At 46.0% G+C, this 15632-nt stretch overlaps 1 protein-coding gene across 1 annotated transcript in view; it reads left to right on the top strand.

Moving 5' to 3' along the window:
• Positions 1 to 15632, top strand: part of LOC141075417 (complement C3-like) — a 122255-nt gene that overhangs the window by 63061 nt on the left and 43562 nt on the right. The window contains exons 16-20 of the mRNA XM_073562450.1: positions 1296 to 1370; positions 1664 to 1861; positions 2375 to 2486; positions 2732 to 2817; positions 4375 to 4514. Of these exons, the coding sequence (XP_073418551.1) occupies positions 1296 to 1370; positions 1664 to 1861; positions 2375 to 2486; positions 2732 to 2817; positions 4375 to 4514 (611 nt within the window). The remainder of the gene's footprint in view (positions 1 to 1295; positions 1371 to 1663; positions 1862 to 2374; positions 2487 to 2731; positions 2818 to 4374; positions 4515 to 15632) is intronic.

Raw genomic sequence — 15632 nt, 5'->3', positions numbered from 1 at the left:
TCAGAATTACATAACAGTTTAGTTTGAGTTTCATCCGTTTTTTTGTTTTTTTCGGATGTCAAAAAAAAAGTTTCTCCAATTTCCCCTATCAAATAGTCCATGAAAAACAGCATTCGAGTGCCACCTGATTTGTTCATGGATCCATAGTGGTGCATTGGTTGGTTTGACCTGACACTCGGATCACAAACGTTTAGGCTTCTAAATTTGTAAAGAGCTCCTGAAAGTGGTGTTGACGATGACTACCTCACATCTCATCTATGCATCCACAATCACCTACTTAGGTCCACCACTTGGATTTAATAACGTGAGGCAAAATTACAGTGGCAGTATTTAAATAACGTGTACGTTACCTATTTTTTTTTTAAAAAAAGTGATTTGCTCCCAAACATAACGCAGGGTCGGACACTGATTTTACTTCTATAAGATAAAATTCTTCCCTGATAAAAAAAAACATGATACAGAGTGTAACGATAATGTAAAATATGACGTAAGATTCTCCTGATTATCGCATTGCAGAATCTTCTATTCGCATACTGAACACTGCTATGTCAGTGGTGTGGGTTTGACCCCCCTTCCTTTCCCCTCTTATTAGCCTGCCAGCAGCTTGTAACACTCTCACACGCTGCAGATGTAACCCCCTTGCCCCCCCATCCTCTGCACACCACCTGATCGTGACCCCCTGATCATGGCCCCCGACGCCGGTCTGAGCAACAGCCAGGAAGTCGTGGACCTCTATCTGCAAATGGCCCTACAACAACTCCCTGCCGAAGACCATGCTGGACGTCTGCAACTGATCATGCAAGCTCGAGAAGTACAGTGGGAGGCCCAGAGAGCCGAGCGCCAAGCAGCTTGCTGTTTTCATCACATTGTTGGCAGCGGTGGGATAACTAAGATAAGTCCCCTGCACATGTGATAGCCGTGTGCAGGCAAAGGTCATACAAAACCCCTTTTCGTTACACAGAGATAACTAATGGTGCCCTCTCATATGGGACTGAGGTGCCCCCTGATATGGTCATGGTTTAATAACAGGATCATGCATCCTATTATTCCAGGATTAGGTATGGCTCTGCACCATTTTCTTTCGCACTTTTACTCCACAATATACGGCAACTAACCACCTGGATCTCAGTTCACTAGAGCAATACTCCATGCAAACACTGAATTGTCAAAGTTTGAGGCGATGTAGCCTGAGAAACCTTAGTACCTTAAAAATTCTGATGATCATATTGGTTCTGTAAGAAAGTCTTTAATACTTGATGTCATGAAATATACATAAAAATCTTTTTCACCCTTAGATCCATCCTGTGAAGATGGTAAAAAACGCAGACGGAGATCAACCGCAGAACTGAAAGAATTTAAGAATATGAAAGGTATGCCCCAAGCAATCGGTCATCTGTGGACCAATGGTTCCTCCCAACTCTCATTGGTTTTATCACATTTTCTATTTTGTGGTAAGATTCTGAGTAATATTCAGAGGTCTAGAAAGTGGAGAGTTAACCCAAACATAATGGAAATGGAAGTTGAAGTCAGGAAATTAAATGCTTCATCCTTCTTTTCTGAGTGGACAAACCTACCACCAAAATAGAAGGCTTTTTTAGGACCTACTGATCAGTTGATAATTTTTTATTTGCGGAATCTCAAATGTTTTCTTATTTCCTCCCAGTTTCCAACTACACAGATCTGGAGAAGCAATGCTGCAATGATGGCATGGTTGGCAACCCAATGGGTCACAGCTGTGAGCGGCGCGCTCGCCTAATTCAAGATGGAGACAAGTGTGTGAAAGCTTTCCTGGACTGCTGTAGGTCCATCAAGCTGAAGCGGAAGATTGATAAAGAGATGCAAGTATACAGCTTTGACAAAAGTGAGGACATATATCGGAATCAGGAACCTACTGACATAGAAAACATACAATCAGTGGCAGCCGATAGTCTGCAGGCTTGAAACAATGCGGTCGAACAGTGTCAAGGGCTCAGGATCCTGTGGGCAACTCTGATTCTAAGGGCCCCGTCATGCATAGCGACGCACCAGCGATCCTTACAACGAAATGACCTTGTCAGGATCGTTGGTGTGTCGCTACATGATCGCTGGCGAGCTGCCAAACAGGTAGCTTCACCAGCGATCAGCACCAGTAACACACGGGTAACAAGCGACGCTTAGAAACCCGATGTGTACCTTGTTTACCAGCTCCCTGCACCAGCGCGCTGGTAACCAAGGTATTCATCGGGTTTCTAACATGTCAAGTTGATTGATCGTGGAAGGAAGATGGTTTTCACCGGCACAGAATGAATGCTGAATGTGGAAAATGTCATCATCCTTTAGCACTTCATATATTCTCTAAGGATGTTAAGCAATTTTGCAAATTTCTTTTTGACAGGCCAAAGTGATGATGATTACTTACCAGATACAGATATTACTGTCAGGAGTTCTTTTCCCGAGAGTTGGCTATGGGATGTAGTAAAAATGAAGAGGCTTCCCGATGCTAATGGGTGAGTACCGCTCTCTGTTCTGTGTAATTTTTAGGCAGAATGTACCATGTTTGACCATGAACATTGGAGTCTTAAGTGCCCATACAAGTATATATATTCTCTTTGTGGCTACTTCAAAAAATATAATGGTAAAACAATAGGCCATGGTGGTTTCTTTAGATTTGAGAAGTAAACTCCAGTAAGAATAATGAGTAAACGAGCTGTGTAATGTAATAGTGGACTTGGACCATACCTTTCTTTTTCAGTGTTTCTACAGAGGTCTTGAATAGATATTTGAAAGATTCAATTACAACTTGGGAAGTGTTGGCCATCAGCTTGTCTGAAACTAAAGGTAAAAACATGAAGGTCTGAAGTTCGGCTAAAGTTTTAGACTCATTTGGCAATGACTATTCTTGTATCTTATGCTATTGTTTTTCATTTACTTAGTATAGTTTTACCATTAAACACACAATTTTAATTGGCCAATAATGGAAGAAGCACAGGGGGGACTAATCAAAGGTTTAGTACAAATGTGTTGTGGATTTTGGCTTAAGGAGCTTAGCTGAAGAGGCATGGTGTTAATCTCAGCCTCACTATAATTCATGCTGGAAAATCGACTTTATTTGACAGAAATTTGCTCCAGCCCATAGCTGATGTCTTATTTGGATTCTGACTGCCCAAAAGATGCATCAAACCTAAAAAGAAATGTGCTCCTACTAATGTATTTGACTCACCAGCTAGCATTTCTCCAAGACTGGTATAATAAATTTGAATAATTTGCCCAAAATAGATTTTGTTTTTTCATTTACATCTAGATTATTTTTCAAAAAGTTACCTAGAAAGAAATTAAAATAGACAAGCAATTCATTCTACTGTCCTATCTGACAACTCTGTTCATAGTAGAGTGGTTACTTTGCAACTCTTTAGTACCTAGTGCATGATCATCATCATCCCCACCATTGCTTCTCACTCAGGTATAACTTGAAAGGGCAATGTGCAAAAAGAAAAAAAGATTTAGAACACATTTTATTTAGAATACATACTCCACATTTCCTTAACTTCTAGGCACAATGTTAAACAGTGCCAGTTGGCTCTCCCACCACAAATTTGATGTAGGATAAACTCCCATTCCTCATCTGGCTCCATTCTTAGGTGACTTTTTAAAATCCACAAGTTGATGCCCTTGATGGCTGTCTACTTGCCTTACCCCTTGTCCCATCTCTGGGATCTATGGATACGCTCATTTGATCGAAGAATTCAGTTCAAAGTACCACAATATACAATAATATTCACGATAAGGTGACACAGCAATATTTTGAGGGTTGACCCAACCATCTCATTCATGAACCTCAGCAGGAAAAACGTGAAGGGAATTTTTTTTTTTAACGACCTTCGGCTTGATTTTTAGCCATGGTGAATTCATGGATGAACAATCTGTAGGAAGATTGATCTTGTGCCGGCTTAGATAGGTCAGCCAAGGTCTTCTCTGCCATTATATTGATAGGATTAAGCCACCGGGTTGCTGATCTTCCTCTTCGCCTTGTTCCTTCCGACCATGTGAAGAGAATACTGCTCTTTTGTCAACATATATGGTCTATGTTGATGTCTTATTCAAAGATGAATGGTTTATTTGATTCAACCACAATTGGCATTGAATGGGCTGAACATATATGCATGGATGATACACACACATATAACGTACATGGCTAGCCGAGCTAAATAAGCTTACCATAAGGACAATTCTCCAAGCAACTACCTCATGGTCCAAAGATGGGTAGAAAAGACATAACATAGTCCTTCCAAGCGCACTCAGAGATCACTCCTGTCTGTAGAACATTATTTGAACTATTTTTCCCTTGACTTCAGAGTGCCTTCCACGCGTCCTATCTTCTCAATCTTTTTTGTGCAGGTATCTGTGTGGCGCAGCCTTATGAGATCCAAGCAGTTAAGAATTTCTTCATAGACTTGAAATTGCCTTATTCAGTGGCAAGGAATGAACAGGTTGAAATTCGAGCAATCATATACAACTATGAGGGCAAAGACTTGAAGGTATGAGTTGCAAATTCTCTTGGTCTGGTAGTGATGTAGCACCCAGACAAGGTTCAGGAGGACACATCCTTACGGGGTTTGGGTGTGCTGGTTTATCTTAGCATTCGGAAAGGAAGCTGAAAATTGTACAGCACTTGACTTCCAATGAAAATAATATCAGTAGCGTTTATTGATATATCGTCAAATAAAATGTTAAAAATCGGGCATCCTGAAAAAAGACTAACACTGACCTATGCGTTATGAACAGGTGTGTATACACAGTTCTTATTCATAACATATCATGGAAATTTTGAGACTTTACCTACTCAATGAGATAAATAATAACATACATATTAAAACAGTAGAGTTCCAATAAGACAGTTGTCCATCTAGTTCAACCTATTCTCCTGCAACGTTGATCCAAAAAGAAAATAAATATGGCACTGGCTAATTTTCCTTATTTTGGTGGAAAATATTCTTTCCGGATCTCCAAATAAAATCTCTGGTGAAATGAGACATTTCCAGTAATGTTGTAGTTACCATACCTTGAATTATTATTTTCACTTAAAGGGAACCTGTCATCTGATTGATATAGCCCAAACCGATGGGATGCAGCTCACATTCATGAATGGCTTTGATGGGATTAACCCTGTAATAGTGACCTACAGGATTTCAAAACATTCACTATTATAATGACAGTGAGTTCAATAGTGTCACTGTTTTTATAGTAAAAAAACTGCTTCTATATAATTGTAGGAACTGGTGACCAGTAGAGATGAGCCAAAAGATTTTTCTCATCTTTGTGTGGTTCCAAGTCCAGTCTTGAACCCATGGCAGCTGGATCAAGACAGTGTTCACTTTTGCGATGGCAAGGTAACGGCTTGACCCGATTCATGATGTTGCAGGATGTAGTGGTAGAGTTGCCCAGGATAGCAGAAAGAAAAACTGCCAGCGTAGAAGTGAACACTGCCGGATGTGACTGTCGTGGAAGACAAAACTGGATACTGGAATCTTTTTGCTTATCTCTAATTTCCATGTGCAGCCTGACAAGTGAATTGTAAAGTGGTGGAACTATGTGCTCATAAAGAAATGGCCGGAGCCGAGCCTCCCACCCTCCCCATACGAGGCGTGGGCGGAGGCCAACATGACTGGGGGGTTGGAAGGTTTGGTGGGGGAGTAGCCATTTAAGTGAGGGGGGCGTTATGGGTATATAGGTGGAGGTTGGGGACGTCCCTCCTTTACAATTTCTGCTCTTCCAACGGGGAAGCAGTGAGCGACTCACCATGTCAGCGGTGGACCTGGCCCTGGAACAGATGCGGGCTGCAGCCCGGTCGCAGCCTCCGGGATGGCTGGAGGCGCAGGTGGCGGGGATTATCCCCGGGAACTCCGGGCAGTTGGCCCCGTCGTTGGTGAGGGATGAGGCCTACGGAGCGGCTCTCACCCTATTCGGCTCCCCGGGCCTCGCGTCGCCGCATGAGCCCCTCACGGGACCCTCCAGGCCGTGCGCCGTGCATTTCCTGCACGAACGCGTCCCGCCCTGGGAGGAATCCACAGGCTCGGTGCGGCCCCGTGGCAGTGTCCAGGGCTCCGTCTTGCTCTCAGGGGGGGGCCGAGCCACCACGCACCGGGCGGCGCAATTTACCTGCCTCATCGGGGGGCCGCGGCAGAACTGCGGCCTGTCTGTCGGCAGGGCTCACGTCATCATCCCCCAGTGGTGGGGGGCATCGGTTCCTGCGTGGGGCCACAGCAGCGGAGGGCCCACAGTGGGGCCTTCTTCGTCACCCGGAACCAGGAGCGTGAGTCCTCACAGCAGCGTGTCAGTGGCCTGCAGCACTGCAGGGCAGGTGCCATCAACTCTCACAGACAGAGGCATGGAGTTCTTTCCGGGAAGCCAGGAGGCACCTGGTACATTAACAGGGGCTCTCGGCGTGGCGACCCGGGCAGCAGCATCCGGGGTCCAGCAATCGGGATCCCCCCAGGGGTTCAGGCCCCGCACCCCTGTTCTTCCTGTGGGGAGTCTCGGAGGTCAGCAGCAAGACGGCGGGGTCTTCATCATCAGGCGAGATGGCGAGGATGCATCCGCAGATCCAGGTTTTCCGGCTGGAGGGCACACAGCCCCCTCGCAGCCTGGTGAGTATGCTTCTGTGTCCACTGTTTGTCGTCCACTTTTGTCGTCATCATCGATAGGGGGGCCGTTGGCTGAATCTCTCATTGTTGGATCGTTGTCGGCGTTGAGTGGGGTAGCCGCGGTTGGGGGAGTTAATGACATGCTCGCGGACGTGCGCAATTTGCTTTCACGCTTGGAGTGGGGTTTTGTTGCGCCATCTCCGTTAGCAGCTTGGGTTGGGTCGCAGGCCGGGGGGCCTGTTTCGCAGAGCGGGCCAGAGCCGACCAGGCGCGCCGGTGAACCGGTGTCTGTGCAAACTGAAAAGGAGAGTGTCGTGTGCATTTGGACAACAGGGCGCATGGGGAGGTGTACGTCTGCTTTGAAGGCCCGCTGGGGGCTCATTTTAAAGAAAGAAGGGAAAGAGCGAATTTGTAAGGATGAATACATGGAAATATTTTCCTTGTTGCCTCTTGAGAAATTTAATTTGGAGAAGAGTAAGAAAGAGGACAGCAAGAAGGAGGAGGAAGAAAAACGCAGGTGGCGCCTAATCCCTCAGACGTTTGTCAACTGGCAGCAAGCCTTTGTCATTTTGGCAAGCGTCATTGGCGAAAAAGCCCCTAACAATTGCTCTGCACTGTTTTGTTACCTGGATGCTATAGGGGAAGCTTACAGAGTGTATGGGGGGGTCAAGCGTGGCTGAGGTACGATGAGCAATTTCGGCAGAGGAAGGCAGTTCATCCTGCTATCTGCTGGGACCAGAAGGATATTGGCCTGTGGATGTGTGTTACAGCACAAAGCAAGTTTGGGAGCTCCTTTCATAGGGGGGCTGGGAGCACCAGCCTGAGTAGCAGTAACTCCAGCGCCACGGGCAGAAGCGGGCAAGGGCAAACAGGGAGTCACAAGTTGGGGGGTGTGCTGGCAGTTTAACGATGGCCAGTGTAAGTTTGGGGCGAATTGCAAATTCAAGCATCTTTGCTCCAACTGCAACGGCGCTTCACACGGAGCGTCCAAGTGTTTCAAAAAAGGGAAGCCCAGAGCTGGGGGTAGTGATTCGCAAGGGGGAGACTCGAGTGAATCTAGAAAGGATGGTACCGTATCTAAATATATATACGGACAGGGATAAAGTGGCATTGCTGTACGCGAGTTTTAAGGATGGTTTTGTTATCCCTCATCCCCCGTTCGTCATTCCGCTAGTTTTGAAGAATTTGCGTTCAGCTATGTTGCATACCGTGGTCGTTTCAGAGAAACTTGAAAAGGAAGTTTCGTTGGGCAGCATGGCTGGCCCTTTTGTTTCTCCCCCGTTTCCGGACTTGGTGGTTTCCCCTTTGGAATTGTTCCGAAAAAGGAGCTGAATACGTTTCAGCTTTTTCAGCACTTGTCTTACCCACGCGGGAGGTCGGTTAATGACGGTATTGATCCAGAGATCTGTTCGGTGGTTTACTCCTCCTTCGATGAGACGGCATGGTGGGTGCGGAAGTGCGGTAGGGGGGCCCTTATGGCTAAGACTGATGTCGAATCCGCATTTCATCTTTTACCGGTCCACCCGGATAGCATGAAGCTGCTGGGTTGCTATTGGGAAGGCATGTTTTTTGTGGACAGGTGTTTACCCATGGGATGTTCGTTGTCCTGCGCGTATTTTGAAGTCTTCAGTTCCTTTCTTGAGTGGGTTGTGCGTGATGTTTCCCGTTTCGAATCGGTCATTCATTACTTTTTTGTGCGTTGGCCCTGCGGATTCATCGCGTTGTCACAGGATCTTGAAATTAAATGAGTGGGTGGCCGAGCATTTTGGAGTCCCACTGGTGCCCGGTAAAACGGAGGGCCCTAGTACGTGCCTGCGTTTCTTGGGGATTGTCATTGACACTGTGGATTGGGAGTTCAAGCTGCCTGAGGACAAGGTAGTGGATCTGTGGGCTGATGTGGTTCGAGCACGCTATTTGAAAAAAATTTTGCTGCGGGATCTTCAGTCGTTGTTGGGAAAGCTAAACTTTGCATGTCGGGTTTTGCCGATGGGGCGAGTTTTTTCACATAGGCTGGCAAGCGCTACTGCGGGGATTCGAGCCCCTCATCATTTCGTCAGATTGTTGTTGGAACTGAGGGCAGATTTGGCGGTTTGGGAGTCTTTTTGGAGATGTACAATGGCCACTCATTGGTAATGGCCGAGGTTGTTGGTAACGATGCCCTGGAGTTGTTTACGGATGCGGCTGGAGGGATTGGCTTCGGGGCTTACTTCAGAGGTCAGTGGTGCACATCTCATTGGCCCGATGAGTGGATTACGGCCGGCCTGGTGCGCAACATTACGTTGTTGGAGATCTTTCCGATCCTTGTGGCTGTGCATTTGTGGGGGCGGGAGTTTCGGGACCAGCGCGTGCGTTTCAAATGTGACAACATGGGCGTGGTGTTTGCGATTAATGGTCTTACCGCGTCATCCCCTCAAGTAGTTCGAGTGTTGCAATAGTTGGTTTTATTATGTTTGTCTTTGAATGCGCATGTCTTTGAATGCGACACACGTTCCTGGTGTTAAGAATGAAATAGCTGACTCTCTTTCTCGTTCGCAGTGGGATCGTTTCCGCTCTTTGGCGCCAGAAGCAGATATCGAGGGTTTAGCTTGTCCGGAGGACCTGTCGAAAGTGGCTTATGGGCCGCAGAGTCACTGATTGAGTCTTTTTTGGCCCCAAAAACAAGGGAGGCTTACTGGGCAGTATGGCAGACGTGGGAGGAGGTTCTTACAGCCGGCCTGGTCATCGGGCCTGGGCAGGATCAGAAGGGAATTTTGTTGTCTTGGTTGGGGCGTGGCGCTACGGAGGGTTGTTCTTGTGCGAAAGTCTTGCGCGTTTTGGCCGGGTTGTCTTTTGGTTTTCGCTTGCGTGGAAATCGAGATTTGACATAGACATTTTTGGTCAAACAGGCGGCAAAGGGTTTTCACCGCTTCAGAAGCAGGGGCGATTTGAGGCGGCAAGTATTTTTTAATTTATTGGAGCAGTTGGGCCTCATTTTGGAGTCGGTATGTTCTTCGCGTTACGAGGTTTCGTTGTTTCGCCTAGCTTTTTCGTTTGCATTTTTTGAGGCTTTACGGGTGGGGGAGCTCGTTTCGCCCAGCAAAGAGTTGACAGGCGGGTTATTTGCTAGGGATGTCATATTGACCTCGCGAGGTGTTGAATTCTGGTTGCGGCGGTCCAAGACGGATCAGTCAGGAAAAGGCCGCCGAGTGGTGTTGGGCAGCGTGCCTGGTTCTTCAATGTGCCCCGTTCAGTGCTTACAGCGTTTTTGGGAGCTTCGTCCCAGCTTGAACGGTTCTTTGTTGTGTCACGTCGACGGCGGCAGTTTGACTCGGTACCAGTTTGGTGCCGTTTTTAAGAAATCCATTCGGTTGTTGAGCCTGGACGACTCCCGTTTTGCTCCTCATTCTTTCAGGATAGGGGTGGTGACGGAAGCGGCAGCTGGGGGTTTGGGTCCGGCTTTTATACAGCGCATCGGCGGTTGGAAGTCTAATCGGTATCGAAGTTACATCAGGCCTTAATTTCGTGGGGATGGCTCGTGTAGAGCATGTGGGGGACAGAGAAGGTTACGTTCACTTGTATTTCAGGTATGTTTTTGATGATAGCACTGCCTTTTGCTTCAGGTGTCGAGCCTTTGCTGGTTTGGATCATTGGTCATCCCTTCATTTATTGGGGAGAATTGCGAGCTGATGTCAGGAACAAAGGCAGACAATTGGGCTTCCCCAGGACCATCGCGTTGGTGCGGTGGCTCGGTTTCAGGTGAATGGAGTGGAGAAGGGTATTGCAGAAAATACATAAGTGCTCCCAGTTGGATCGTGCACCGGACATTCTTGTTCTTCATGTCGGGGGTATCGATCTGGCGGTCCGACCTTTTCGGGAACTGATAAATGACATTAAGCAGGATTGCTTGCGGTTGTGGTTGTTGTACCAGGGGGTCACTATCGTTTGGTCCGAAATTGTTCCATTCAGGTGATGGCGTTCTATGAGATCCTTGGCAAAGGTCAATAAGGCCAGGATAAAAGTCAACAGGGCGGTGTCTTCTTTTGTTGCTAGGAATGGGAGAGTGGCTGTGCGACATTTTGACCTGGAAAAGGGCGAGGGCGATTTTTGGCTGGCCGACGGCGTCCATTTAAACGCTGTCGGTTCCGACATTTGGGCTCTCGGTCTTCAGGAGGGCATAGAGAGGGCCATAGCATGACGGGTTGGGGGAGTCTCGGGCCATTGAGGTGTTCAAGGGCCCTTGTGGTGGTTCGGAGGAGGGGGGACTCCTTGAAGTCGGTTGGAAGTTGGTTTTGGAGACTCAGTGTATAGGGTCTCCTCCGTTAAAAGGTATGTTGGTGGTGATCTGGTGAAAGGTGTATGGGGAGTTTCTGACAGAAGTGGGCGGATCCCCAAATAGCTTAGTGGACAATATATCTTGGTGTGTTGGTGCTCCTGAGCTTGTGGGGTAACGGCTGGGAGCAATAGCATGGGTTTTGTTCACAGCATTTCGGGCTACTTCAGCTAGATCTTGTGGCTTCAAGGACTCCTCCTCAGTGTTCAAGTTATTGTATTTATGTCATTCATAATATATTGTTTATTGTTGATTTAATAAAAGGCTGCTGTGGCCATACAAAATTCCAAAGAAATTACCTGTCTCTGTGTCTTGGTGATCGGTGTATCGGGTTTTTATATAGGTGGGGTGGTTCGGGATGTCGAGATGCTCTGGTCTCCCTGCAGGCAAACAACTTGACAATACCATCGTCAAGAAATGGCCGGAGCCGAGCCTCCCACCCTCCCCATACGAGGCGTGGGCAGAGGCCAACATGACAGGAGGGTTGGAAGGTTTGGTGGGGGAGTAGCCATTTAAATGAGGGGGGCGTTATGGGTATATAGGGGGAGGTTGGGGGCATCCCTCCTTTACAATTCCCGCTCTTCCAACGGGGAAGCAGTTCCGCCCTCCCTCCCTGTACTTTGGTAGAAGGTGACGGTCAACTTATTTTCGGGTCATGGCGGTTCGGAGGAGGGGGGAGTCCTTGAAGTCGGTTGGAAGTTGGTTTTGGAGACTCAGTGTATAGGGTCTCCTCCCTTAAAAGGTATGTTGGTGGTGATCTGGTGAAAGGTGTATGGGGAGTTTCTGACAGAAGTGGGCGGATCCCCATGTAGCTTCGTGAACAATATATCTTGGTGTGTTGGTGCTCCTGAGCTTGTGGGGTAACGGCTAGGAGCAATAGGATGGGTTTTGTTCACAGCATTTCAGGCTACTTCACCTAGATCTTGTGGCTTCAAGAACTCCTCCTCAGTGTTCAAGTTATTGTATTTATGTCATTCATAATATATTGTTTATTGTTTGTTGATTTAATAAAAGGCTGATGTGGCCATGAAAAATTCCAAAGAAATTACCTGTCTCTGTGTCTTGTTGATCGGCGTAACGGGTTTTTATATAGGTGGGGTGGTTCGGGATGCCGAGATGCTCTGGTCTCCCCGCAGGCAAACAACTTGACAATACCAACGTCATGTGCACCTCTGCCTTTTTACATGACACCATGATTTTACATGGCTTGGCAGCAACTGCCTGACATTGATTACTAAATTTATGGTTACTATTGGCTAAAGTTCTTAAAGGTTTATATCCCGAAAAATAAGTTCTTTTCTAAACATAGGATAGTGAATGTCTTGCTGATTGCTGGAGGTCTGAGCACTGTGATCCACAGCATTTGCGAGATTGGAGTTTTAGAACCATGCAGCCTTGTCGCGAATGGAATCCCGGACTCAGCTTCATTCATTGTCTACGGGACTAGCCGAGTGCTGCACCTGACACTGCCATAGACAATAAATGAAGTGGAACGCTATTCTCGGTCTCAAAGGTTTTGATTTCAATGTTCACTGGGTTTCCAACAGTCAGTCCCTCAATGATCAGAAAGATACAGTATCTCTAACTCCATGGATAGAATATTACTTTTTTGGGGGGGCAAAATACCCTTTAAAGAGGACCTTTCCCCTGATTTAGCATGATAAATTAGCCGTATCTTGGAATAGTGGCTGCAGAGCTGAATAAAAATCCTTTTTTTATTTTTTAATTTATCATCTCTATTGTGGAGATATGAGCTTGTAAAGTTTTGGTTATAACGTATGATAAAACCCACTTGGGTGTTATAAGATATTCTCCTCTGGAGTTGTTTACTTTTTCCACTGCAGTGAAAAAAGAACACTCCTCAAGAAGGTCAGAAGAACATGTTTTCTCCTGTGAGACATGTATTGATAGACAGCCCTTCTCTCAGTTCTGATCACTGCAGCTTACTGTGTAGTATAGAGCAGAGCTAAGTGTGATTATAACACCTCCAGCTTTCATCTCACTGTAATCAGTGTGAAGTAGGGGAAACAGCAAAGCTGAGTGTGATTACAAACACCTCCAGCTTTCATCTCATGGCTGTCATTGTTGAGGTAGGAGGATACAGGGAAGCCAATAGTGCTGGGAGAGAAGAGCTGAAACTGCAGATTTGTTTGAAATGACACTCAGCTTTGCTGTATTCACTCCCCCACACTGACTGCCATGATAATAAAAGTAAAAGTGTTTGTAATGACACTTAGCTCTCCTGTATTCTACACAGTATGTGCTGAGAGCAGGGCTGTTTATCAGTACATGCCTCGCAGGAGAAAGCATGTTCTTCTGACATTCCATGGTGGTGTTTTTCTTGAATAATTTAGGTTTTAATTTATGATAAGCCCATCAGGTTGTTACCGGAGATTCGTCTGCGGGGGCATTTAATTTTTCTCCTGCATAAAATTGACCAGTCATAAGCAGGAGATGTCATGCAGGGGAAAAAGTACACTCCCCATAAATTATAGCCTAAACTTTGCAAGCTAATATCTCCTCAATGGAGATGAGAAATTAAACATTTAAAAATACATTTTATTCAGCTCTGCAGTCACTATTCCATCATTTGGCCAGTTAAACATGCTAAAACTGGTGTGAATGGTTCCTCTATGTCAGTTTTACCCAGTGTTTTCACATGTAGTAAGAAATCTTGACATGTATTTTCACATTATTTTCATTCTTCTTACACATATTTTTGGTTTAGTAGAAAAAAATTAAATTTAACAGACAGCACTCTGATCAGTGCTATCCAATTATTGAATTATGTGAAAAAAAAGTCTATGGGTGTGTGAAAGAATTGGACAAGGGGACAATGTTTAGGAATTGGCTGCACCAGGACCAAGGGCCTTCGAGAACAAGACTGGCCACATCAGAACCAGGGGACAACATTCAGGATGCTGGTGCACTGGGATAAGGGATCTGGGTTCAGAACACTGGCCGCACCAGGACCAGGGTTTTGGATTCAGGATACTGGTTGCACTGTGACCAGGGGACATCACAACTGCACTGGTAGTATACCACAATATCTAATGACTAAGCACATTCCTTGGCACCTTGATAAGGGGAAAGGAGTCTTTTATACAAGATGCCTCCCAGCTATTGACTGGAATTCATCTTGAAGGTGTTCTGATTATGCTAAGTGCATCTCAGATGCAGGCTGAGGGCATTTAGCAATATGCATGCGCTGCCCCTTCAAAACAGGGGAGTGCATGTATGTGCACTAGGTGCGCCGCCGGGAACTGTGGCGCTCATACAGCAAAAAGCATGAAGGACGCCGGGGACCACGTCAAGATCCGGGGCTGAAAGTAAGCCAGCATCCCTGCATGGAGGGAGAAGGGGACACCATGCAGGGACGCTGGCCATAGCACTACAATAACATCCGATTTTTACTGATACATTGCCATTATTAATATAGGAAGCTGTTTTTCATCTTGTAAATGTTATTTATGTCTGATGTATGAGAACTGATGCATACAGATGTTATTATTCATCCATTTTTTCTTGATGAAAATCTGATTTTTTTAAATTGTATGCTTGTGTGTGCCTAGCTTGATATATATAGATACAGTAGGGGAAAAAGTATTTAGTCAGCCACCAATTGTGCAAGTTCTCCCACTTAAAAAGATGAGAGAGGCCTGTAATTGACATCATAGGTAGACCACAACTATGAGAGCCACAATGAGAAAACAAATCCAGAAAATCACCTTGTCTGATTTGGCAAGATTTACTTTGCAAATTATGGTGGATAATAAGTATTTGGTCATTAACTAAAGTTCATCTCAATATTTTGTTATATATCCTTTGTTGGCAATGACAGAGGTCAAACGTTTTCTGTAAGTCTTCACAAGGTTGCCACACACTGTTGGTGGTACGTTGGCCCATTCCTCCATGCAGATCTCCTCTAGAGCAGTGATGTTTTGGGCCTGTCGCTGGGCAACACGGACTTTCAAATCCTTCCAAAGGTTTTCTATGGGGTTGAGATCTGATGACTGGCTAGGCCACTCCAGGACCTTCATATGCTTCTTACGAAGCCACTCCTTCATTGCCCTGGCGGTGTGCTTGGAATCATTATCATGCTGAAAGACCCATGCACGTTTCATCTTCAATGCCTTTGCTGATGGAAGGAGGTTTGCTCTCAAAATCTCACGATACATGGACCCATTCATTCTTTCATGTGCACGGATCAGTCGTCCTGGTCTTTTTACAGAGAAACAGCCCCAAAGCATGATGTTGCCACCCCCATGCTTCACAGTAGGTATGGTGTTCTTTGGATGCAACTCAGCATTCTGTCTCCTCCAAACATGACGAGTTTTGTTTCTACCAAACAGTTCTACTTTGGTTTCATCAGACCATATGACATTCTCACAATACTCTTCTGAATAATCCAATTGCTCTCTAGCAAACTTCAGATGGGCCTGGATATGTACTGGCTTAAGCAGGGGGACACATCTGGCACTGCAGGATCTGAGTCCCTGGCAGCATAGTGTGTTACTGTGTTACTGATGATAGTCTTTGTTATGGTGGTCCCAGCTCTATGCAGGTCATTCACTAGGTCCCCCCCGTGTGGTTCTGGGATTTTTGCTCACCGTTCTTGTGATCATTTTGAACTCACAGGGTGAGATCTTGCGTGGAGCCCCAGATCGAGGGAGATTATCAGTGGTCTTGTATGTTTTCCATTT

The sequence above is a fragment of the Dendrobates tinctorius genome, unplaced genomic scaffold, assembly GCF_039654945.1.
Source record: "Dendrobates tinctorius isolate UK_male_01 unplaced genomic scaffold, ASM3965494v1 ptg000351l, whole genome shotgun sequence".
Lineage (NCBI taxonomy): Eukaryota > Metazoa > Chordata > Amphibia > Anura > Dendrobatidae > Dendrobates > Dendrobates tinctorius.
Note: the sequence above shows the minus strand (reverse complement) of the source record. Positions and strands in the feature narration are given on the sequence as shown.